The sequence below is a fragment of the Euleptes europaea genome, chromosome 7 (assembly GCF_029931775.1).
Source record: "Euleptes europaea isolate rEulEur1 chromosome 7, rEulEur1.hap1, whole genome shotgun sequence".
NCBI classification, from domain to species: domain Eukaryota; kingdom Metazoa; phylum Chordata; class Lepidosauria; order Squamata; family Sphaerodactylidae; genus Euleptes; species Euleptes europaea.
In genome coordinates this window covers 29,201,660-29,228,709 of record NC_079318.1, presented here as the reverse complement: position 1 = coordinate 29,228,709, position 27,050 = coordinate 29,201,660, and the positions used below count along the sequence as shown (strand labels likewise).

The window sequence follows — 27,050 nt, the reverse complement described above, 5'->3', positions numbered from 1 at the left end:
CTATTTTATGACAAAAGCCGCCGTGACCCCTTGTTCAGCTGGAACAGCTGAAAAGTGTAGGGAGACAACTTGAGAACCATTGGTGGAAGACCCCTGCCAAATCACACAAAACGTGTATTTCTATCTTTAAACATATTTGTGTCATTTGAGCTTCATACTTTCCCATTATGCAGGGTCGTTTGTGACTTTAATTCCATAAGCCAATCCCTTAGATAATGATGAATTTGGCAACCTGTTTAGACTGAATGCATGATTATCATCTTGGAACATTCGATGATGTGCATCAAAATGACATTCGATAATGTGCAACACAATACTCCCAAGCAAGCTCCAACCTTAATATGTATTTTGTTTAACTTTTATAGATGAGGAAGGGAAGGACCATATTTAAATCTGTCAGTGGCTAGCTGAATGATATGTATTTTAGTGACACTGTTTTAAAGAAAGAATTCAACACAAACCACAGGTTGCTAACAGTAATTATTGCTGTTCATCTGTGGGCATCTGTATATTACTGTACCTAGTGCGCAAAATATTTAGTAGATTTAAATTAACAAACCCACTTAAGGGATAAAAATATAATACACAGTTGCCACTTCTAACTGTAACTGGAAATGTGCATGATGACCAACAGCAGTGTAAAAGGTATGCAAATATGTTTAAAGATAGAAATACTATGTTTCACATATCACCTTCTGCTTCTGTGGTGTTGGAGCATCAATCAAACCTGCAGCTCTTAGTCAAATCCTGGCTAAAAATAGCTGCATGGTTTAAAAATCAATAGGTTGCTGTAAGACTTGGGAGGAGGCTTGTAAGGGTGAGGTGGAATGTCAAAGAAAATGTTTTATCTGTCAAAAGCATATTGATGAAAGCATGGGATTTGGGGTGCAGTCCTAAAGCCATTCTGGAAAACAGGGAAGATTGAAACTAAGCCCCTGTGCTGGAGTAGCTCCCCGCCAATGCCATGCTGGCATAGGGGGCCAGTTATGGGCAGCCCTATACATACTGGGGGCATGCTGGGGGAAAAGCAGAACTTAGCAACCTAAGCCACCTCAGCTCACAATCTAACTCCAGCGCTGGCATAATGTCACGCTGGTAACAAACATAAGAAAGGACATGCTGGATCAGACCAAGGTCCATCAAGTACAGCAGTCAGTTTGTTCACACAGTGGCCAACCAGGTGCCTCGAGGAAGCCCACAAACAAGACTACAGCAGCATTGTCATGCCTGTGTTCCAAAGCACCTAATATAATAGGCATGCTCATCTGATCGTGGCTTAAATATAATTTAGTTACTTCAATTATTGTCCTCCTTTCTCACTGAGATTTGAGTGTCAATAAGACTCAATATCTGCTCCCAATGGAAAACAAATCCCTGCCTCACTCCTACAAAAGTCCTATTCACATATTACAACGAACGCAAGTATATCCCACCTGTACATTTATACAGCTGTTGAAAAAGCCAATGCACGTTCATTTTACCAGTGAAACTGGGACTAGTACTTGGATAATGTGGGGTTTGTAACATACACTGAGAGGTACTTTCATTGACTGTAACATGAGAATTACTGCACATACAAAGAACAATCGTGTATACATACAATGGGTTGTCCATGTGTTCACCGTAACTTGTGGACAGGGCTTTAGCTACAGTGGAGCTTGAGATACTATGGCTGCAATCCTATGTATGCTTCCTTGAGTGTAAGCTCCATTGAATAAAGTGGGGCTTACTTCTGGATAAACATTGTATTGTAAATCTGCAGCCAATCACAGCTTTCCTAAGAACTATATAAACCCAGGCAGGATCTCTCTCAGCAAACCCCACACAGGTAAGAAAGAGAATGAGATTCCCTGCTGTGAATGGTTTCCCCTATAACATATACTGACTGTGTATCAGCTCCACTACCCTTCCACCCTCAAGAGTGGCTATTAGTGTCTCTCCCAAATCAGTATTGATTACTCAGACCGGCAATGGCTCTCCAGGGTCCCAGGGTGAGGTTTTTCAAATCATCAGTGACTTGACCCTTTTTACTGGAGATTCCAGGAATTGAACCTGGGACCTTCTGCACACCAAGCGGTTGCTCTACCACTGAGCTATGACCCCCAATGAGTATGGCTCAGCTGGTAGTACATGGTCTCACCCTAAAGGCAGTAAGATCCAAACAATAAGAACAAGTAGGTGTATATGGCTTCTTTCGAGGATAGTCATCGTAAAAGAGTTTTTTGTTTGTTTTCCAGGTGCAGCCTGAAAACGGATTTCTCAAGGAGAATGGTGTGAAGCTAGAGGGGTCCTTTAATGCTTCTTGCCTTCTTTCTGCTGAAAAATATTACCCCCCTACCCCACGCAAGCTGCTTTTGTCCCTGTTGAAACATCCTAGGTACCTATAAGTTCTCCCCTGCAGATGGTATAAGTGGCTGGGGTGGTGATGTAGAAAAGTAGTGGGAAAAGGGTTAAAAGTTTAAACACAACCTATACAGCTGTCAGGGAGCCCCGTGGCACAGAGTGTTAAGCTGCAGTACTGCAGTCAAAAGCTCTGCTCACGACCTGAGTTCGATCCCGACGGAAGTAGGTTTCAGGTAGCCTGCTCAAGGTTGACTCAGACTTCCATCCTTCTGAGGTCGGTCAAATGAGTATCCAGCTTGCTGGGGGTAAAGGGAAGATGACTGGGGAAGGCACTGGCAAACCACCCCGCAAACAAAGTCTGCCTTGGAAACGTCGGGATGTGACATCACCCCATGGGTCAGGAATGACCTGGTGCTTGTGCGGGGGATCTTTACCTTTATACAGCTGTCAGCACTCAAGATACAAATAGAGTTTGGTGTGAAGAGTTTGGCGCCCTGTCATTTGATTCATAAAATTCACATATGAAAATGGAGGTGGGAAAAGCGCAGACTTGTATTTTCTTTATCCAGTACTAGTATATCCTGAAGAAGCCTCTTGGGAACTGTCGTATTAGGGCATCTTCTTCTTTGACTGTTTTATCTCTGTTTGCTCTCACTGTACACACTATGGTCTATGAATTCGGTGCACTTAAAGCCATTTCAGTGTGTCAGAATGTGACCATTAAGTAATATTGGAGGACACCAGAACGCTAATTGTGACTAAACAAGACGGAACTGCAGTTGTAGTGAGAAATACAAAGAGGTAAAATAGAAAGGGGGAACAAGAGTTGGGGAAGGCATGTTGGGGAAGACAGGGTTTTCCTGCGTGCTCTTCTCACAGGCTTCCAGAAACCACCTGGGAGTCAGTTGGGGAAACATGACCCTGCAGTAGGTGGTCATTTGGTCTGATCTGGCTCAGCTCTCATGTTCTGCTCTTGTTCAGTGCAGTGACAGAAGAGATGGGAACTGCAAGCAGTGGTGCAGATATGGGGGGGACTGCCTGGTGCCCCACAAGGCTGAGGCCCACCAGTGTATTGGTAGCTTTGTATTATTTAAGGTGGACAGACAAGTGTGCCTGCTTGACCGTTCTCCTTCAGGGCAGAGGCATACAGCATCAAATAAGAAATGAGTTTGCCTATCTAATGGATCTGTATTCATAGTTATTAACAAATTCATCATTATTAAATGCTCTCTGTGTCAATATTCAACATACTTACATTGGCTATGTTACCTACTGACAGCATTTGGGGTGATGCAAGAGGGCCCCACGGCTATGTTTTGTCCCAGACCTTGGATTATCTCTCTGCAACTCTGATCACAGGAAGCACGACTGTGAAATGAACTGTGCAGAGAGCACTGAAGTGATGGGCATGCACATTAGGTGCTGTGCATGTCGGATTGCCAACCTCCAGGTGGTGGATGGAGATCTCTCGCTATTACAACTGATCTCCAGCCGATAGAGATCAGTTCACCTGGAAAAGTGGCTGCTTTAGCAGTTGGACTCTATGGCATTGAAGCCCCTCCCCTCCCCAAACTCCACTCTCCTCAGGCTCTGCCCCCAAAATCTCCAGGTATTTCCCAGCCCGTAGCTGGCAACCCTATGTGCATGCCTGTTCGTTTGAAGGGGAAAAATTGGAAAATGTTGGTTTTGCACCATTATCAGCGTTTTATTTTCACCTAGTTTGGCTGCAACACATTTCTCTGTTTTATGGGTTTTTTTGAGCTTGTTTTGGGAACAGTGGGGGAAGAAGAAGGTGAGGGTTGTATTGGAGCTTGAAGGCCTTTTACGCTTCTTCCAATGGTTAAACGTGATGCCTGTAAGACAAGGAGCAGATGATTGTTTATGCTGATTTTAATGCCATGTAACCTAACGAATTCCTTCTCTGTGAATGTGATAAATAAAATCCTCCCCATAAATTCCAGAATCTCATTGGTAGTACCAGCTAATCAGGTATTGAACTGTCTTAGGAAACCTGGGTTTTAAACATAAGTAGGGAAAGGAAATTTTTTCCATACGGCTGACCACAATTTGCACAAACCTTCCTTCAAACCACCCTCCACTTGCTTTAGATTCAGCTATATTTCTTTGAAGCCTATCTAATCAAAACTGTATGTGATTTTTTTTAATGGTAAGATGCTCAGATTTCGTTGAAGGGTTTTTTTTTCCAGGGGAAAGCTTAGTAGTGGAAACACCTTGACTACAGCCAGAGTCAGAAGTTACTAGGCCCCAGTAGTACTGGCCTGGGCTTATTCTATGACAAAGGCCCACCAAATTATTTTCAGCCTCTTTGGCACTTCAATTCAAATTCTCCCCATTCGTACTTCGCAGTAACCCTCCCTCCGGAGAAATGCTTAATGCACTTACTGTATTAGAAGGTGCCATAATTTTGCTTCGCTTGCTTCGGATACTGTCAGTAGAGCCATCTGGTTCTATGCGCCTTCTAGGAAAATTTTTCAGCTTTGTTGGACTTACAACCTTTTATAAGTAATTTAGAAAAAAAAATCAAGAATTATGTGTACTGCTTCAGGATGGAGAAAACATTTAATGAAACCTGGACTAAGGAAAAATCCCTTAATTGGCCTTCTGATATTATTAGTCTTTATTTAGCGGCATCGCTACACAAAATTCTATATTGCTTCTTCCATTGCTGAACCACTGGGGGTTTAAAATGGCTGTCAGAATATAAAGGGTTTACAGATTTGGCCTAATACAACATGCTTGGTGGTAAACCAGTTCCTGCGACAAAAGAATGTTAATGTTCCTCAACATGTTTGTTAGGAGAGGGTTGGCTGTGTTCAAGAGTGTCCAAGAGCTTGTAAGATAGGGTTACCAGGGGAGGGGAAGGACTTCAATGCCATAGAGTCCAATTGCCAAAGCGGCCATTTTCTCCAGGTGAACTGATCTCTATTGGCTGGAGATCAGTTGTAATAGCAGGAGCTCTGCAGCTACTACCTGGAGGTTGGCAACCCTATTGTAAGAGGCGACCTCTTCCAGAAGAAAGGGGGCAGAGTTGTCCTTGTATGTGAAGAAACAGCAGGTTTAAGTTTGGAACTGACGAAGCACACACAGAGCAGTTATGGGTTGGCTGAAGTACCTTGGGGTGTGGTGTCTCTCTAGGGATGTTGTGGGAGTGGCTCTTTACTCCCATCGGTTCTCTATTTGTATACTGGTAAACAAAGCAACCTAGAACCATAGGATTTCACTGCTTCTCATTCAAAGGAAACCTGCACAAGCGGTGCTACCCTAAGGACTACCTATGACTTAGGGACATTGGGATCCTATAACAAGAGCTAAGAGGCTTTCCTTATTAACTTAAAACTCAGACCTCTGTGTTACACTACATTTTGACCCATCAGCAAGTAGTTTCATTCCGCTATATGTAATGTACGTATCTCGAAGCATTAGGGTTGCCAGCTGTGGGTTGTGAAATACCTGGAGATTCTGGAGATGGAGCCTGAGGAGGACAGGGTTTGGAGAGGGGAGGGACTTCAGTGCCATAGAGTCCAATTGCCAAAGTGGCCATTTTATCCAGAGAAACTGATCTATGTCACCTGAGATCAGTTGCAATAGTGGGAGCTCTCCAGACGCGACCTGGAGGTTGGCAACCCTATGAAGCATATATGTGCTGCCCACGGTTTATGGTTTATGGCTTCTGTATCTGCCTCACTTTACTGTAAAACCACTACTCTTGTACTGTCATTAGTGGACAGATTGTACAACCATTAATTCTCCCCACCCTCAGTATTTAAGAACTGCCAGCATGTCTTTGTAACCCAGTCCTGAACTTGCTTACTCCGAAATAATGTTGACCGAATATTCACAGAAGTAGTCAGGCTACACTTATAGGCACCCTGACATGGAAGTAAGTCCTATTGAACGCACTGACTTCTGTGTAAACTTGTGTAGGATAAGGTGAAAGTCTATCCGGGGTTCCAGTCCGCATCTAGCCATCCTCTATACTGAGCAGCCTGAAGCTTGTACTTCAAAAGTGAAACTTTTAGCTGTGCTGAGTAGAACAGTATTATTCCTTTCCTTTTATTAGTCAGCTTTTTTAACCAGAGGTCTTACACATGAGCAGTATTATTACTACTTTGGGACAGCTGGAAAACTGATGTTTTTGTTAGCATAACCTAAAATGGCATTTTGTGCCACAGCACTGCCTTGGTGAGGAGGAGATGCGGCTCAGCGGTAGAGCATGCTTTGCGTGCGAGCCAGTCCTAGGTTTAATCCTTGGCATCTCCAGTTGCCACCCAAGGCAGTTTCAGGCGGTAATCTGTGTCGGACTGCAGTAGAAGAGCAAGATTCAAGTCCAGTAGCGCCTTAGATCCCATCAAGATTTTCAGGGTATGAGCTTTCAAGAGTCAAAGCTCCAGGCAGAGGGAGCTTTGACTCTCAAAAGCTTATGCCTGGAAATCTTTCTGGTCTCTAAGGGTCTACTGGTCGAATCTTGCCCAACTCAATTATCTCTCATCTTACACAAGAGAATTTGATACTTATTTCTTTCCTGCGAGCGTGTATTTGTCCATGCTGATGTTTATTTTGCTTCTAAATACCCAGCTGTTTATTGAAATCACTTGAATGTATTATCTGTCCTCTACAGTGCTCTCATTTCTCCTGATTGAGTATCTTCTACAAATCTGATACACGGCTTAGCAACGTCCATCCAAGTAGTTGAAAATACTGAAAAGCATGAAACCTACCACAGTTACCTTCAGCACACCACCGTACTGTGGAATGGAGTGGTGGCTGATGAGAGGAAGCAAGGGTTGAATATCACCAGTATTGCAGTGGGCCTTAGTCCCAGGAAACACTTTCCTGGGACTAAGGCCCACTGAACAGTCCTGAATAGGATTCTGAGTAGTCCTGCTCAAGATGGCTGTGTACGCTGGTGTAAGGGTTGCCAGATCCCCCTGTCCAATGGCAGAGGGTTGGGGGGTTGGGTTGCCAGCTTCAAATTGGGAGAATCCTGGAAATTTGGAGATGGAGGCTGGGGATGACAGAGACTTTAGTGGTGTACAATGCCATAGTGTCCATCCTACAAAGCATCCATTTTCTCCAGGGGAACTGATCTCTCTAGTCTGGAGAAGAGCTGTAATTCTGTGGGATCCCCAGGTCCCACCTAGAGGCAGCATCCCTAGTTGGTGTGAAGAAATTTTTTAAAAATGTAATTGTATATATAATTATAAATGGAAAAATTAGAAGGAATTTAAGGACTTTATATACATTAGAAAGCTGAACATTCATGCAAATTCAAAGTTTGTAAAGCTAACCAATTAGAGGAGAAGGAGGGAAAATAGAGCTGTCGTATTGGTCCCTTAGCCTAGTTAGACAAGAACCAACCAGACAGTGGTGAGAACATAGCAATCCTATTGGCCCCTTTAGCAAACTTTGATGGGAACCAATCAAAGGTTAGATGTTCAATCCCCCCTTCAATGTATAAGTAGAACTAGCCTAGACAGACAGAGGAAGAGTTGTGAAGGACTTCAGAAAACAGGGACAGAGCTGAAATCTCAATACCTGCAGCAGAGAATTCCCTCAGGAGGTGGAAGGTGCCTGAAAGCTGAGAGAGCTGTAGACCAGGGAGGGCTGAATTGTTGTAGAGAGAGCTCAGCCCCAGCAGCCTGACAAAAGCCAGTCCACAAAGGTAGCTGCTACATCAAAGTCCAGGGAAGAAGAGATCCCGTTCCCCAGGAAAATGCTGGCAGAAAAGGACTTAGAAGACTTTAAGTTTGAATTAATATAGAATAAGAACAAAGACAGTTCTCCTGTACCCAGTTCTGCCTTTTTCTAATGTTCTTATCAATTAAAGAATACAATTTGTTTGGATCTGAGGGAAAACAAGTTGTTCTTTTACTTGGGGAGCTAGCCCCTGAGGCCTAACTACGCCAACCAACCTTGAATAGCCTGACAGTTAATATTTCCAGACTTTCCCAGAGAATACCGAAAGTCACGCTTACTTCCATGTAAGTTATCAGATATGCTTATTAAAAATAACTATTTTTTTTCCAGAATCCCAGCTTCACTTGGGTTTTCCACTGGTGTGACAAACACTCCTTAGGTATGCGTGTTTGCTGTATCTAAAAAAATTAATTTTTTGCAATCTTATATTCTAATAGCAAATCTGAGAGTCCACCTGGAGGTTAGACACTCCAGAGTCAGGTTTAGCTAGGGTTGCCAGCTCCAGGACCCTTTCCCCCTTCCCCTGCCTTTTACTCACTGAAACCAAGACGTTGCTAGGCAACCACAGCATTCCAACAACTGAGAGAATCCATTTGTTAAAATTATAAGTGCGCCTTTTATAATTTTGGGTTTTTTAAAACATCCACAATGTATTTATTTTAGATTTCAGATTTTTCTGCAAACCTGAGGTGTTGTTCAGGTTTGTAGAAAAATCTGTCTTGCCTGTTCACACCTCCAGTCACTGGATTTAACTATTCTCAAATTTAGCCAACATCGCTATTTGTATATAGATGATGATAATTTTTTTCAGTGGAAGAGGAATATTTTTCAATTGCTTATTTGATATCAGATAGAAATTGCTCATATGATTATAAAGTGTTTTTTTAAGTTGGATGCTAATTAGAACCAGTGAAACTGCTTCAATTTACATTGGTTTTTTTAAAACTCCCATTACTTTAACTGAGAGATTCCTATTTTATAGTGAGATGATGGGGAATGCAATGTAAACATCTTATGCAGTTTTATTGCTTCTCTGGCAAAAAGCATGATGCAAAATTCCTGATACCAACAAACTGGAAATAAAAAAAAGTCTTGCTGTCCCCAGTTGCTTAGAAACAATTTATTACATTCTTGGATGACTCATAAAGAAATTGGTACAGAAAACTCCTATATAACTGCAAAATAAACTTAAAGTTTAAATGTTAATATGGTCTCTGGAGCATGAAAAACACCAGTGGAATAAAACTGTGACACATTCCTACCCTGGAATGAGGTCGCAGTTGTCACCCCAACCAGTACATATACTCTGAGTATATCAAAGATGCTGGAAGGCATCATTTTCTGCCCTTTATCATTTTCTGCCCTTATCCATCATTCACCTATAGTATTATACAAATCAGGTTGTAGCAACTAGAAAATCCTCTCCAGGGAATGCCAGTTGAGGGCATTTGTGTTGAAGCAGTAAGACTCAGACTAGAACTAGGGAATCAGGTTCAAGTCCCTACCCATGGAGCTCCCTTGGTCAGTCACCCTGCCCCTCCACATCATGAGGATAACATGAAGGAGAGGAGAGCACACCACCCTGAGCAACTTGGAGGGGTGGAGTACAAATAAGAAGATTTTGTAGTATTACATCAACAGGAACAGTTTTTGGTTAGCTCTAACTGACACAGTCGAGCAGCCAGGTGGCATGAACTCTTAAAAAATTCTTTTTCTTAGATTCAAAGGTTTCGCAGTTCTTTTTCCCTGTTCATATGAAATCATCACATAAAAATCTAGACCATTAACTGTTCTAGTCACTGGCTCAGCAAAGCGTGCCAAGAAGTTGATTTGACCATCTCCCTTCCCCAACCTATTTACCCAGACCTCATGAAGGGTGATACCAGTTGCCTATTCATGGGAGCCTAGACAGAATTAGTAAAGACTAGATTGGGCAGGAAGATATAGCAATAGGACAAGGAGAGAAGAATCAGTGACCACACCATAAATATGAGAAGGTAGCATACTCCAGCTAGTACCTGGAGGTTGGCAACCCTTGTCCCCACTGTGGAGACAGATGGGGAGCAGATAAAAGGTAGGTTGGTAAGTGAGTGGTACTTTTTTGTGGGTTCAAAGTGCTTCACACACAATCTCTTGGTAACTGTTACATCAAAACTGTAGTCGATAAGATCTCTATTTTCAGAACTGAGGGAGAGTGAGTGGCTTGTTTCAGGTCCACTGTGAAGTTCATAACAAATGTGAAAAGAGATTTCCCAGTTCACTGTTCAGACCTCAAAATAACCGGTGAGATCTAGCTTGTGATGGCAGAATCTGCTCTTTTGAGGATGCATGGTGTAAAAAGAGAAAGGAAATTAAAAGATGTGATGGAAGTAAAGGTAGACATGGGGGGAATGCAAAATTGATTCTCCTCAGGGCATACAAGGGAGGGAGGGATGTGTATTTCAAGGAGGCAATCTACCGCTAAATTTAGCTCGATATTTCTTGTAGAGAAAACTGAGTATTATGCTGAGCACAGCTGGGTGAAGTCCCATGTGTAATGCCCGGTGACTTTCAATGGCTCTGATATTCCTGGCTGTCACAAGGGAGATAGGAGGAAGATGAATATTACAAAAGGTTGATATATGAGGAAGAAAAAAAAACCTCACAGTAAACTTGGGCAACATTGAAAGAAAGTCAAAAATATTATAGCATCGAGAAGCAAATGGGGGCAAGTCAGAATCTGACAATGATTTTCAAAATGGCTTCATTTTAATGTTTCTATCTTCATGATGGTCCCATGATGGACTTTGAACTCACCCGGTAGATAGGTATTGACCCAAACACAATACCAAAATCTTTGTTTCCAGATTTGAAACTTTCCAGAGGAGATTTGTAAATCTGTAAGACAGGGAAAGAAATAGCGTTAATGCATTTTTCAGTTCCAGAAAAAGAAACAAAAGACAACTGTTTAACTTTTATCAATATTTACATAATTATTTATGGGCAATACTGTTTTTCCTGCAGTTATTTGAACACAAGCAACAGCCCCGGACTCACCCAGGGCTTCTTTGCAGGCGGGGGGTGGGGGGGGAAGGCTTGGGAGCTCGAGAGGGGTGGTGGGGTTCTTACCTGCCTCCTGGTCAGTGGCTTGGCAACGGGAGCAATTGGCATTGCCCCAAAGGGGACCAATCAGGAGCTGGTCAAGTTGGGAGGGAACGGTGGCCTGCAGCTGGACGTGGAGGCCCAAGGTTTTCACTGGGGTCCACTCCCAGAGGAGTTAAGGGGCCTCCACTGGGGAGGGGGCCTTCCTAACTGTGCTGCCCACTCTCCCCTTGGTTTTGGCATTGGCATTGTGGGTTTTTTGTGTAGTGTCTGCTCCAGTCACAGCTTTTCATAGGTGGTTTGGGCATCAGACCAGATCCAATTTTGGGGGGCTGTCTGAGCCTTTGTGCCTGCCTCCCTTGGTCTGGGGACCCCTGTAAGGGGTCTTGGGGGTTAGGCCATCCAGTAGCATGCTCAGCTCGGGAGCTGTTGCCCCGCTCTAGTGGTAAGGGAACAGCACACAGGCTCACGCCCGAGTAGAGCCCAGGACTTGCCATCCTGCATGGTTTCCCCTAGAAGGCTGCCTGGGATGGGTGTCATCAGTTGGCAGTAGGGTTGCCAAGTTGCCAACCTCCAGGTGGTGGGTGGAGAGCTATGACAACTGATCCCCAGGTGACAGAGATCAGTTTCCCTAGAGAAAAAGGCTGCTTTGGCAATTGGACTCTATGACATTGAAGTCCCTCCCCTCTCCAAACCCCACCCTCCTCAGGCTCCACCTCCAAAATTTCCGGGTATTTCCCGAGCTGGATCTGGGCCTGATGCTGCACCAAATGCTCCTGTGATTGTACTCAATAAAAGCTGTGGCCATTTTACCCAACGAGGCGTCCGTCGCCTGTTCTCCCTGTACCATTGCTCTCTCTCTCGCTCCTGGGGCCGCAAATGTATATCCGTAAGCACAACAGTTGGTGGTGAAAATGTTTTTATGTTCTTCAAAGTTGGACTAGGAAGTTTATCCAAAACAATAAAGGAATCTTGGGGGCTTATCGCACTCACTCCAGGGAACGTTTCTGAACCCTTTAAAACCCGGAGCATTCCTTCCCCTACGCACAACATTTTCCCGTTCTCGTCATGAAGCCGTTTTGGAGCCATATAATGCCCGCTGTTTTCTAAAACAGTTAAATGACGCTTTAAAAACTTACCCCTTTCCCATGACGTTTTCTCCTTGGGTGCGATAACGCCAAGACGTTTTGAGCACCCTTCCCTCTGCCCACGCCCACTTCTCCCAGCTGCCTCTGACTCCTCTCTTCCTGGTCAGTCCTCTCCAAATAATGTAAGCAGCAACCTCCCCCCCTTCCCCCCCCAATCACATCCTCCCATCCTCCAACTTTGGGCCATTATGCACGGGAGGTTTTGCCTTGGATTTGCCACTCTCGAGATGCACGTTTTCCCCATCCGATTTCTCAGAAGTCAAAAATAAGCCCCCCGTGCAGACTTTTGAGAATTCGGATGAGAAAAACGTGCATCTAGAGAGCGGCAAATCCAAGGCAAAACCTCCCGTGCATAAATGGCCAACGCCAAGGTTTGTGCAAGAACTACAGGATGGGGGTGGGGGTGAGCCCATTGCCCTATCGTCCGGATGCACTGACGATACAACGCAGGCGTTCTGAAATGACGAGGGGTGAGGGGTGAGGTGGAGGGGAGCCCAAGCAACATCACGATTAGGCGGCGGTCCTCCACGCCCCCTTATCTCTTGGGAGCGCTCTTTTCATTGGAGGTGCGCTCAGAAGGCAAGCGTTTCAGAGACGTCTCTGGACGTTAGAATGGACAGAAGTGCGGGAGGAAAATAGCAACTCGCATCGAGCACGAACGCTCTTTAGGTGTCCCCCCCCCCGTTTCCCAGACATGGGCTACAGAATTACTAGCACAAGCAGGGGGGTTACCGCACTTGTATTCCCAGCAATGTATTAAGAGTTTGAATATGTTATAAAAAAATACTGTTCGCACTTTCTATGTATTCCCACTGATGTATTAAGACGTTGAAAACATTATAAAAAATACTGTTCGCACTTTGGTCCCTTCAGCTGTGAAGACGTCTTCCAACCATTTATAAGCCATGGTATCCAAAAAACCCTTTAAAGCGATGTTTTTTGCAACATTTTCAAACTCTTAATACATCGCTGGGAATACAAAGTTTTAAGATGTTTTGTGTGTGTGTGTACACTCATGAATGTTGTTAGTGTGGGACAGAAAGCTGAGGAAAAAAGATTTTAAATGACAATGTACAGTGTATCCCATACAGTTTTTAACATTTGGATTACAACTGGGGTTAATGCCAGTGGTGCTTGTATTGTTGTGTGTGCAAGTACCCTTTTCCTCTTCACTGTCAGGAAAATTCAGAAAAAGAGACCTGAAGCAGAAATTAAACCTCTGTACCTTAGGAGAAGCTAGAGCTTTGAAAAACTTGAAATCCTGGTCCACTTCCAGGTGTCCAGGCTTTTTAAAAGATAAAGCACTTCTAGTCAGCGACTTCCACCTGTTTGTTTTTTTTAGACAGGAGAGATCAGGAAAAAAAAACATTATGTTTACCAAACAAGCATGCAGATTTATATCATTGTATGTGCTATGAATTAAATAACATCAAAATAATACAAGATGCAAAGACATAAAACTGTGCCAGGTTAAAGCATTTAAGACTGCAATGCTATGGATACTCGTAGGGCCGACTGAATTCAGTGAGACATATTTTGGGTCATTGTTAATAATAATAAATGTTTTATGAAACCTGTTCAGTATTCCAAGTGCTTCACATACATTTTCTTGCTGTACGTCTTACAAGAGCTTCTGCAAGAAGGCCCAGCATTATCTTCACAAGCAGAGACAAGAGACTAGGGTTGCCAGCTCCGGGTTGGGAAATACCTGGATATTTTGGGGGTGGAGCCTGGGGAAGGCAAGGTTTGGGAGGGGAGGGACTTCAATGGGGTATAATGCCATAGAGTCCACCTTCCAAAGTAGCCATTTTCTCCAGGCCATTTTCTCCGTCACCTGAAGATCAGTTGAAATAACAGGAGATCTCCAGCCACCACCTGGAGGTTGGCAACCCTATGAGAGGCCACGGCTGAGTGGTTAGCTTCAAGGCCACTCAGTGGGTTTGGGGCAGTCTGGGGACTGCTGGGATCACAGCTCATTTTCTTAGCTGCAGTGATACACCAGTGCTATGTTTCTTTATCTAAATCGCCTGGTGATGTGGTAGAGGTCTTGATTCACTGCCTGATTGTTGTGGTTAAATGGCTGAGGCTGAACCAGTTGAAACTGAAACCTGACAAGATGGGTAATGCTGGTTGGAAAGGCTGAAGTCTTAAGGGACACTGTGCTTCCCACATTTGTTGCAGTTCAGCTGACTCTTGTGAAATCTGCTAAAAGCCTAGAGGTAACCCAGCACTGTTACTAGAGAAGCAAGTTAATTCAACAGCAAAAGATGCTTTCTGCCATCTTCATGTAGTCTGCAAGCTGGACCCCTACCTTGATTCAGCTTATCTTGTCATGTGGATGCATGCCACAGTGACCTCACGGCTAGACTACCGTATTTCTCTTTACCATGGGTAGGGTTGGCAGTAGGCTTGCCAGGTCCCGTAGCTCCACTGGCGGGCGACGCTCACCATGTCACTTCCTGGTTTACCTGGGAGTGACGCGGACACTCTAGTGATCTCAGACAAAACTCTATGGTTTCCATAGAGTTTTAGTGGAGGTTGCCAGAGCGCCCGTGTCACTTCCGGGTAAGCCCGGAAGTGATGCGCGCGCAGCATGCGTGCGCGTGTGCACGCATTGCCTGCTGGTTGGCGGGCAGCCTGGTGGATTGGCAAGATTTTACCCACCACCGGGCACTTGGCAACCCTAGTTGCCAGGTCCCTCTTCGCCATCAGCAGGAGGTTTTGGGGGCGGAGCCTGAGGAGGGCAGGGTTTGGGGAGGGGAGGGACTTCAATGCCATAGAGTCCAATTGCCAAAGTGGCCATTTTTCTCCAGGTGATCTGATCTCTATCGGCTGGAGGTCAGTTGTAATAGCAGGAGATCTCCAGCTACAACCTGGAGGTTGGCAACCCTAACCATGGGCCTGTCCTTAAAGTGAACTCCAAAGCTCCAGTTGATATGGAATGCTGCAGCTGTTATTCTCAGGAGCGAGGCCGATTATACGTATAACACTCGTTTTGCAATCACTCTATTGGCTACCTATCAGTTACTGGGTTCAATTCAAGGTTCTGGTTACCACCTACAAAGTTCTTTATGGCCTTGCACCCACATATCTGCCAGACTGCCTCTCCTGCTGAGCTCCACCATGCCAGCTTCACTAATTGGAGCAAAGTGAAAGTGCCACCAGGCACATAAATAAGATCGACAGCCGCCCATACATACATGTGCATTCTCTGCTGTGGCTTCCACCTTGTGGAATCCCTGCCTGACTCCGTTAGAAAGGCTTCCACACTTCTCTCATTTCACAGATTATTTAAATCAGGATTGTTCAGAAGGGCATTTTTATAAAGGGAATGGTTCAGGAGGATGCATTTTATAAAAGGAACGGGATTGTTGTCCGTTCCAATGTGCATACTTTTTGCATTGTTTTTTGCACTTTAGTAATCCTCATCCGATTGCATCATTTATTGGATCATAGAATCATAGAGTTGAAAGGGACCACCAGGTTTATCTAGTCCAACCCCCTGCACAATGCAGGAAATTCACAACTACCTTCCCCCCACACCCCCAGTGACCCCCTACTCCATGCCCAGAAGATGGCCAAGATGCCCTCCCTCTCATTATCTGCTTAAGGCCATAGAATCAGCATTGCTGACAGATGGCCATCTAGCCCCCTCTTAAAAACCTTCAGGGAAGGAGAGCTTACCACCTCCCGAGGAAGCCTGTTCCACTGAGGAACCGCTCTAACTGTTAGAAAAATCTTCCTAATGTCTAGACGGAAACTCTTTTGACTTAATTTCAACCCGACAGAATCTTATGCCGTCTGATTACTTTGCTTTATATTGTGTGATCTAACTTGAATTTAAGTGAGAGAATGGACGGTAAATAGAAACAAAATAAATATAAATAGGATTGGCATATTGTTTACAGAGTGGGGGGAATCAGCAAAAATCACCCTCTTACAGATGGATGTAATTACTCTGAATGGAAGGCAGATTATTATTTCTGATTTGAAAAGTGGATGAAGCCTCAGTTCTTTGGTGGTCTTTTATGCCATGGTAATGCCATGTAGGTTAATCTATGTAGAAAGTGTAGACTTGCTTTAGCTTTGAATTTTGTGCCTTACGGGGTGGACTAGATAGCTATAAGAACGTCTCTGACTCTAGGACTGTATGACTTCTGACTTGCAAGTCCATGCAGAACAATATATGTGCACTCTTACTTTTCCCGGTCAAGCACAAGGGGATATTCAAACTTCTGTCTTTTTTCCATATATTTGCTGTCTTCTTTTATTGTGAAGGGAAGGTCATTTACATCACAAGGCAAAATGATATCTGCGGATTCCGAGAGTTCAAACAATCGCCGCTGACCAAAATAGCCAATGTAGTATCCACTGGATCCATGCCACAGCCTACATAAATTGTGAAATAAGCCCAAGGTAAGACATTAAAATGTATAATATTTTAAAGAAAAAGTGTGAACCTGTTCCCTCCTGTACATCCCACTCTAAAATGAGGAATTGACTCATGGAGTCATCTTAATGAATTTGAAGACGTGAAAAGTTGTCGGTGAGTATTTATTGTTATTGCTGCATGCATGTTAATTATGGTTATATTTCCCAATGATATTTCTTTGTAAAAATTTTTTTAAATAATTAGAATGAAAAACGTCGTGGGATAGCCTTTGAGCATCACTACTCTTCAATTAACTTCAAAGAATGAAGTATCTGGAATGAAAAGAATATAGAAGATTAATAATTTGGGACAATTTTGATTTATTCCTTATGGACTGATTATTTCCAACTGAAGAAAGTTGTGAAACAGAATTTCTACCGGAGGTCTGTCTTGAACTTTTAGTCCCGGAACATCTTTATATTTGTGAAGAAACAAAACCAATATAACAATTTTTTTCAACTATTTTGATATCATTGTTTTTTTGTTATAATATAAAATATTAAATTTTGCCATAGTGATTGCTTTTTTGTTGAATAGCCACCTGGAGGTTGGCAACCCTACCCCAGCTTCCAGCAGCCATCAGTGAAGCCAGGAAGCAGTCAAGCACCTCTCCAGCTCATCTGAATCCAAGTCAGCTAGAACCCCCTCCCTGAATAATATTCTGTGTAGAAATTTGTCATTTGTATCCAGTGTTGATTCCCATGAGCGTCTTTAGCAGCCAATGTTGGGCTGAAAACTGGGATTAAAATAGCAAACTCAGTTATGCTAACCAAATAAGCAACATTTTATTCTTTTAAATTGAATGTTTCAAGATAGTATTGGAAACTAGCTAAACCACAAACCCCTGTCTTAGCATTAAGGTGCTTGAATATGCTAGTCCTCATAAAATGCAGGCATTATGTCTCATCTGTCTGAAATATGGCAGGGTCAACCTACTTGGTGACAGGTTTAAGCTAACCAAATTTCAATCAGAGCCACTGTGAAAGGATGGGAGTTACAGCAGTTTCAATATCTTAATTTGAAGAAAAGGCTCTTCATGGTTGTAATAGTATTTTATACTTCAGTATGTCCCATATTTTTTATAAAGAGCCCCGTGGCGCAGAGTGGTAAACTGCAGTACTGCAGTCCAAGCTCTGCTCACGACCTGAGTTCGATCCCAACGGAAGTTGGTTTCAAGTAGCCGGCTCAAGGTTGACTCAGCCTTCTATCCTTCCGAGGTCGGCAAAATGAGTACCCAGCTTGCTGGGGGTAAAGGGAAGATGACTGGGGAAGACACTGGCAAACCACCCCATAAAACAAAGCCTGTCTTGGAAACGTCGGGATGTGACGACACCCCATGGGTCAGGAATGACCAGGTGCTTGCACAGGGGACCTTTACCTTTACGTCCCATATTTAACTTTATTTGAAAACTTCAGAAATGATCCTGCTCTTACTCATTTTGTGAACATTTGCTATGCATTATTAAAACCCTGTTGTGTCTAAGTACCCACTGTAACTTTGTAGAGCAAGGCATATATATATATATATATATATATGGTTATATATAAGTGTATTTTGAATGTTTTCCCCAGAGTGCTCAAAAGAAAACAAGGTTATGTCTGCTGAACTGAATGGAAAAATAAGTGACGGTGATAGTAGCAGCAAAGCTGATTATTTTGGTGAGGGGAGGTCTAGGTGGTGGGTGGGGAGAGAGAACACATTGGAAAAGGTTTGTTGCAGTCAAAAGGTAATTTTAGAAGGTTCTCTTTTGTATTTGTATTTTTCCTTTGGTCCTGTAGAATGAGGTTACCACACACAAAAAAACTGTAACCCACCAAACCTTAATTTTATTACTTGAACAAACATTCTACATTCAATGGAGTAATAAAAAATATCTTTTGGGGGGGGATTGTGGTGGTGGTATGGAATTCCTTGTGCAATGGCAACATCGGGGAAAAAAAAACATTTTCAAAGCCTTCACTGAAGACCACTTTGAGGGAAAAGCCTAGTGGGGTAGGGGCAGGGAATTAACCCCAACTGAGGACCCTCTTCCCCCAAAGTTTGCTTTTCTTTCAAAGCATACCCTACTCTATCCCCTTCCAACCGGTTATTGAGAGAGATCATGCAATTGAACATGGACGTTCTTTTCAGATGTCAACTATTGAGTGATTTCCTTTTTCAAAAAGCCAAAGAAATGTCATAAAAGGCACAGTGCCTTTCCACCATAGCGACAATTGTAATAAACATCCAAGCAGAAATTAATCAAGATACCTCTTATCCTGCATTCCTAACTGGACAGGAATACTCACTGATAAAATGTAGTTTTATGAGACCAGGTAAACAAGATGCTGAGATTTAACATATTATGTCACTGTATCAAAAGCAAATACTTCAGTTTAACCTTTTTTCTCATTATTGAGTCTTATGGAACTAGCAAAATCCATGGTTGTTCTTGGTACTAAACAAGGACTACTCCTGCTTGTACTTCAGAATGTGAGGATTCACTAACCTCATTGGTCTCCATCTATAAAATCAGACTGATTGTAACATCCAGTGAGTTGGCTTTGATTTGTCAAGAAAATTTTTAATCACACTTATCTCTAACCCTTAGTGTTGCTCAGACAAAGGTCATTTATGCATGGTCTCTTTAACCTCTTTTATTCCGCTTCAGCCAGGATCAATTTTTTCTGAACGCACGCTATCTCATTCCTTGTCTGCTCAACCCTGTTTCAATGCAAAATGAACCCGGCTTTTCCCATTCCTCTTCTGGCCCGAGTTGAACTGTTCCTCCTGGCTCATTCCAGAAACACTAAGCGAGCGTGCAACTTTCTCGGGTTGAGCTTCGCCCCACCCTTTTCCAAACCCCTCTTGAAGGCAGCATGGAGATAGCCAAACATGGGAAGCACAGAAGATTGGCTTCTCTCACAGCCAATCACGAAGCAGTGTGTAAAGAGGCAGGGATTCACTGAGCAAAAGAAAGGTGTTTTTAAAATGAGGTTTGGATTTCTTCCCCTCCCTTTCTTTCAGAGTGCTCCACTTTTTGTTTTTTTTGTTCTTAAAATGTTTTTATGCGGCAGTTGGGTTTGAGGGGAAAGAAATCTTCTGTCAGGGTGAGTACTGCAAAGTCAGCCAATTACAGAGCAGCATTTAAAGGGGTGGGACTTGATTTGAACTTGGGAGACTGCTTTTCTGTATTCGTGCTTCCATTAGCACACAGTTTCGTCCCTGATCATTCCAGCCAATGCATACAGTTTCCCCCAACCCGGGTTACTTTGATCCTGGCTGAAATGGGGAATAAAGGAGATTAAAGCGACCCATGCATAAATGACCAAAGTGTTCAGATAAGACCAATAACATTTGTAGGTATATCATACATGTGTCTGTATGTTGTACATGTGTCTGTGAAGTGGGGAGAGAGCTGAGTTGAGCTCTGTACTTAAGAATTCCTTGGCATGGATTCACTGAGTGTCTTTGAGCTAGTCGCTGATTGCTGTGCCTTAATGTTCCTTCAGGATACATCAGACAGAAATTCACCAGGTTTGTGTTGTGCAAAATTGCACCTCCCAAATTCTTGTATGGACACAAGACCAATGTCAAACTGAAAGATGGGGCATGAAAGTTTAACAGTTGTTTAACCTGCAGTGTCCATGGGTTCCTGTTTGTTTGTTTTGAGCATAGCTTAACTGAGAAGTGGCTTAAGTCTTTTCTTCATTCATCCCAGAATGTATTAAGAGTTTGTGCACACAATTCCTGCAGCTGTGCTGACCATATTTTTTCAGCCTGTGGTGCTCTTGCTTTTAGAAAAAGCTGATTCAATGCATTCCCCAAGTAGGAGCTGCATCTTTACATGCATATCCTATCTCACTGATTTTATGGTGACGCGCAAAACTGTACAAAACAGAGGGGAAATGATGCAACCTAAAAACAAAGTTGGGTACCCAAAAGGTTGGGTGAAATATAATTCAATTAAACAAAGAAGTATATTCATTACAAAGGGCTCATGCATACATTAAAAACAAGCCCTTAGGGCAGCAAATATAGGGTTGATAATCTAAAACGTCCCGTGGCGCAGAGTGGTAAGCTGCAGTTCTGCAGTCCAAGCTCTGCTCACAACCTGAGTTTGATCCCGACGGAAGTTGGTTTCAGGTAGCCGGCTCAAGGTTGACTCAGCCTTCCATCCTTCTGAAGTCGGTAAAATGAGTACCCAGCTTTCTGGGGGTAAAGGGGAGATGACTGGGGAAGCCACTGGAAAACCACCCCGTAAACAAAGTCTGCCTCGTAAACGTAGGGATGTGACATCACCCCATGGGTCAGGAATGACCCGGTGCTTGCACGACACCTTTACCTTTTAATCTAAAACCACGTGCCAAATGCGTTTCATCCCCCAGGCCCCCTTCAGTGGTCTACTAAAACCACTAAACAAATAGAACGATTTTGCCTCAGCCCAGATATGTATTTTTAAAACACATACCTGGGCTGATACAAAATTGTTCTATGTGTTTATGTTTATGTGTGCACAATATGTTTCACTAGACCACAGAAGAAGGCCCGGGGGCTGAAACACATTTGGCACATAGCTTTCGATGATCAACCCTGTATTTGCTGCCATAAGGTCTTGTTTGTAATGTCTGCATGAGCCCTTTGTAATGAATACATTTCATTGTTTAACTGGATTTTATTTCACCCAAACTTTTGGGTACCCAGCATGCAAAACTGTGGCATGGCACCATCAAGCCAATGGGAACCCTGGCGATATGTTCACAACTAGACAAATTCTAAATCAAGGTTGTGTGTCAGCTATTACTAACCTGACAGAGCCATCAGTAGAGGCGGTCACGACTAAGCCCCTTTCTTCATCATAGAAAAGGCTGACTATTTTGGTGGAATGAGCACGCCAGCAAAGTTGTTGCTTCACATGCTACGGGGGAGAAAAAGCCATTAATAGGGTTGTCAGGTCCCTCTTCGCCACCGGCAGGAGGTTTTGGGGGCGGAGCCTGAGGAGGGTGGGCTTTGGGGAGGGGAGGGGAGGGGACATATTCATGGAGGAAAGGGGTATTCATGGCTGTTAGTTAGAATGGATACTAGTCGTGCTGCATACCTATTCTCTCTAGTATCAGAGGAGCACGCCTATTGTCCTGGGTGCTGTGGAACACAGGCAGGATGGTGCTGCTGCAGTCGTCTTGTTTGTGGCTTCCCAGAGGTGCCTGGTTGGCCACTGTGTGAACAGACTGCTGGACTTGATGGGCCTTGGTCTGATCCAGCAGGGCCTTTCTTATGTTCTTATGAGGGACTTCAATGCCATAGAGTCCAATTGCCAAAGTGGCCATTTTCTCCAGGCGAACTGATCTCTATCGGCAGGAGATCTCCAGTTAATACCTGGAGGTTGGCAACCTTAGCCATTAACATGTGATAGGGCATTTTGGTCTCCTTGATGGATAGCAGGAAACAGAGGCCACGAATAGGTGTTGGGACAACTTAACAGTTACCCAACTGACATGTAATTGCTCACCTAGCGGGTGGGGTAACTTTGCCAGCAGCATATGCAATTTAATCCATCCTCTCAGAATGGAAGTACATGAGACCCACGCTGAGCAACCACATATAGCTGCAAAATGGTAGGGGGTGGTGGAGTTTGAGGTGCAGGGTATGTGTGCGTAGAGCAGGGTTGGGGAACCTTTTTTCTGCCATGGGCCATTTGGATATTTATAACATCATTTGCGGGCCATACAAAATTATCAACTTAAAATTAGCCTACTATATTTGGTCAAACATTTAGCCAAGAGGCACGACCGGAGATGGCTCCCACACAGAGTGACTCACTTTTGAGCTCTGCTGTCCCTAGCTGGGCCCAAGAGATTCAGGCAGGACAGCATCCTTCTGAGCTAGAGATCTGCCAGGACCCATGAAGGACTAGACCAAATGATTTCACGGGCCTCATACAGCCCCTGGGCCTGACGTTCCCCATCCCTGGCGTAGAGGGTCCATCAAAAGGTCCACGGCTGTTGGGCCACTCCTTCTGTGTAGCATGGTACAGCACAGTGCAAGATAGGAGGATTTGCACCACACTATAACATGCTACACATGAGGAGTGGCCCACCAAAGAGGGCTGTGCCTCTCTTGATCAACTGAACAGCCCAGTGAGAGAGATCAACTCCCTGCTCATGACCGGTGGGCCAAGGAAACAGCTGGTGGGTGTTTGAACATTTCTAATAATAGATGAATGGGGAAAAATTGCTCTTAAAATTGTTTTCCCATGTTCTCACCTTGTTGGTATCCAGTGGATCTTCTAAGAATGAACCAATATGCCATCGTATGACATGCCCCTCTGTTAAGAGAAAAACCCCCCTATTAAAATAGTATTTTCACATTACAAAACTAGCTCAGGATAATCACATTACTCATGAACTCTAAATAAAAGCCAAGATGGCAGTAGAAGAAGAAGAGTTGGTTTTTATATGGCGACTTTCTCTACCACTTAAAGGAGACTCAAACTGGCTTACCACTTAAGGGAGATTCAAACAATCTCCAATCAATCAAGAATACTGCAATGCTGTAGAATGTGTACAGTTACAATTATTTTTAGTTACAAAAAGGCTTCCTCCCCTGGAGTTTTTTGTATCAAACAGGAGAGATTTGTCTGATTCTACATTCTGCTTCGCACATGACATTTTCCCTACATTGGCATACATGGTGTAGGGAAATGTGTGTGTATATATATGATGAAATTGCACACTTCACAGTTTTACTGTGGGCACCTGCATTGGAAAGCTATGGATTGCATGCAGAGTAGCCGCAGAACAAGTATGTTTGGCAAAACATATGTGTGAGAACTTCCAAATGACAATATAGGACCCCCCCCCCACACACACACACACCCATACCCACCAATGAAATGTATGGGCCAGCCCTTCAAAATAAGTGGATCTTTTTTCATTTTGAGAGGAATTTTTTACAGCTCTACAATCAGGGAGATTTGTTTTCATAAACAATTACCGGTATTATTACTTTTGTATATTACTCAAATCACTTTGGGACTAAATTAGAGGAGACCCTCACAAACAGTAAATATTTCTGCCAGTCTAACAAATGCATTGTAGAAAGTCTCCCCAAAAATGGGGGAAATGGCCTGCCAGAATGAGATTCTTTTCTCCCCCTCCGACTGCGCTTGGACAAGGGGGATCCCCCGGATGAAGGCTTCAAAACCTGAAAATTTCATCTTTCTTAGATGGGGAGAAAAAGCCAAAAATATGCTGTGCCTTTCATAGCCTATAATACAGAGATGATGTTTTCTCCTACACCCCTGTAATATAGAAGGTATGCTTCCTTATTTCAGGGGTACAGTGTCGGAGAATTTCATCCCATTTGGTAGAGCGAAATTAAAGTAGGAAAGAATGCCCCATTTAAATACATGGAAACAACTACCAAATTGATTTAAAGCAAACACCAAATGCATGATGTAATGATACAAAGGAAACAGATTTTTTTAAAAAAAGAACAAAGTATAAATAAAAGTCCATGCACATCCCTCCTTCTTAGCGCACACGGGTAATGGTTGTGACATGTGAAACTTAGGCGTGATCGGCTTTGCACAGAGGTGGCAACTTGCTGTACATACAATATACCCTATGAGCTTTTTGAGAAATGTATGTATTAACTCATTTGTTATAACCTTCTTAGGCTACCAAAGTCCTCGAGGCAGGACACATCATGAAACCATAAAAAGAATATCACTATAAAAAAAACTATAAAGAAATGTTATCTATGGAAATCAGCATAATGTAATTTGCCACACGGCTTATGTTCTTCATAGTGGAAAACCTCTGGTTATTCTTTAGTGAACTGTGGCATTTGTTATTTCTTGGAAATGTTGGAAATTAGACAGGTTCCCTTGTGGATTCAGTAATCATTTTGTCTTAATTAGCCTTTGATCCTGTGTTTCAGTTTTAGTTTCTTTATCCTCGCAATCTGTGACACGGGCACGTTTGAGAAATGATTGCTTACCTTTGTTAGCTGCAAAAAGCATTTTAGCAGATATGTCAGTACACAGAACTGTCAAAGGAATTGCAGGAAGTTTTGTAAAAGGTAAAATTTCTCTCAGTAGATCCCCCTATGCAAACAAAAACATAACAATGCAGCATTTTTCACTGTAGGGTTTGGAGGACTGATGAATCATATTGGTCTCCATCATACCGCAAACGTTTATGTATGAGCAAATGTTGAACTAATCCTTTTTAGTTGTTCTCTGTTTTTTAAAATTTCAATTAACTTGATTGACAAACCGTACCAATCTGTATCCTGGCTTAGTCAGATTTAATTATTTCTTTAATCACATGGGCTTTGTTATTATGTCTAAAAGCTGAAACAAGGTATACGCTAGTTTTTGTTCTTTCAACATAATGCAAAAGACCCCAATTACTATAACATCAACCAAATTAATGTAACGGCTACAATGACACAGAAAAAAATAGCTGTCACACAATAACAAAGAACAGAGTTTTCAAATCCTACATGAATATAGTCGTATCAAGCTTACTTGTACTGAATCAGACAAGTGTTCTGTGTGGCCCAGAACTATCTACTTCAACTGGAAGTAGCTCTCCAGTGTCCCAAACAGAAATAGCTCCCCGGATTGCTACACAAGACCGGTTTTAATTGAAGAAGTTAGAAATTGAACCTGGGAGCATCTATGTGGAAAACATATGCCTGTTACTGAGCTATGGCCAGTGCAGGGCCTTAAATGCTGCATGACCAACATGTAGGGTTGCCAGATGCCTGTTAATGACGGGCAATTGCCCGCCAATTAACAGGCCTGCCGCCGCCCCTCAGTTGGCCAGCGGGGGATAGCAGGTTAGCTAAAGGGGGGGACGGACGATGGAAACCATAGAGTTTTGGGAGGAATATGCTAGAGTCTCCCTGTTGCTTCTGGGTTTGACGTACTTGTGAATCAGCCCCCCATCCACCCCACCCCACCGAAGCTCCTGCTGGTGGCAAAGAGGGGCCTGGCAACCCTGCCAACAGGCATCTGCAATCTCACCTTCCAGGAATTAGAAGTCAGGAGGTCAACACAGTGAAAACGGGTTTCACCCAAGTACAAAGACTTGCCTAATCTGGTACTTCTTCCTGGGTAGGTAGGGTTACTGGAGAGTTTAGGGTCACTTCCCAGTCCATGCAACTCACTGGCCTTTAGCTCTGATGGCTCACCACATGACCTAGCAGAACATAGATCTATAGGCTCCCAGTTCTTGCCCTAGTAGATATTACTTCTATGACTCTCCTTAAGTAAATCCATATTTGGGGAGCATTAATGCTAATTCTCAAATTATAAAAGAATGAAAAAATAGCCTTTCTGTATTTTCACTAGTGCTCTAAAGTTTTGTTTAACCTTTGAACTAAGATTAATATGTAAATATCTAAGTAGGGTTGCCAGCTCCAGGTTGGGAAATACCTGGAGATTTTGGGGGTAGAACCTGTGGAGGGTGGAGTTTGGTGAGGAGAAGGACTTCAATGGGATATAATGCCATAGAGTCCACTTATCAAAGCCACCATTTTTTCCAGGGGAGCTGATCTCTGTCACCTGGAGATCAGTTGCAACAGCAGGAGATCTCCAGCCATCACTTGGAGGTTGGCAACCCTAATTCCCCATAAAACAGTTCCCTGAAAACCCGGGCAAAACCTGGGGAACACAGGGGGAGAGGGAGGCGACCTCTGATTGTCGGAAACAGCATGCGTAATCAAAACAAAGACAAAAGTTGTTGGAGGGGCGACAGCGAGGGAAACCGCCATGCATAAAATGCCTTTGTGTCATGGAAGCTGCAGCAACATGGCTCCTTCCTGCACGGATCCAGTAATATCAGAAAACTCAGGTCCTGTGGGAATATTCCATGATAGCATCCTCCCTCCGGAGAATTGGGGCTGCTAAGGTAAAGTTGGAAGGGCTCCTTAGATGCTTACGAGGTTCATGGATTGGACTATAATGTAGTATAAAGTATTATTTGCCCTTCTTTACCCTTTTTAAAACAAAAACAAAAAAGCAAAATTGAGATATTTTCACATTTTTCTGTAAGAATGGAGAAAGGTGATGACAGGAGAAAAAGACAATACAGAAAAATCCCTCTTATATGCTGACTCGCTGAGAACACAACTGAAGGATTTTGTCTCACAAGCCTAGCCATGCAAAAGACCCTACCTGGATGGTCCAGAGATAAATGCAGCCATCTTCATGGGCAGAGGCAAGGATAGGTATGTATTTATGTTCTTCATCTTCTAATTCTTTGAGTAATCCCTTGTTCTCCAAGACAGTTGAATCCCGTAGTTTTACTAATCCTTGGCTTTCCACTTTGGAATAAAA

General features: G+C 43.3%; 1 protein-coding gene across 1 annotated transcript in view; it reads right to left on the bottom strand.

The window, feature by feature from the left end:
* WDR64 (WD repeat domain 64) overlaps positions 1-27,050 on the bottom strand; it is a 95,565-nt gene continuing 68,515 nt past the window's right edge. Inside the window, exons 20-28 of the mRNA XM_056853341.1 lie at positions 26,889-27,037; positions 24,704-24,809; positions 22,966-23,027; positions 21,511-21,620; positions 16,491-16,679; positions 13,516-13,615; positions 10,858-10,938; positions 4,747-4,857; positions 1-93 (exon numbers count right to left, since the gene is read on the bottom strand). Coding sequence (XP_056709319.1) covers positions 1-93; positions 4,747-4,857; positions 10,858-10,938; positions 13,516-13,615; positions 16,491-16,679; positions 21,511-21,620; positions 22,966-23,027; positions 24,704-24,809; positions 26,889-27,037 — 1,001 coding nt within the window. The remainder of the gene's footprint in view (positions 94-4,746; positions 4,858-10,857; positions 10,939-13,515; positions 13,616-16,490; positions 16,680-21,510; positions 21,621-22,965; positions 23,028-24,703; positions 24,810-26,888; positions 27,038-27,050) is intronic.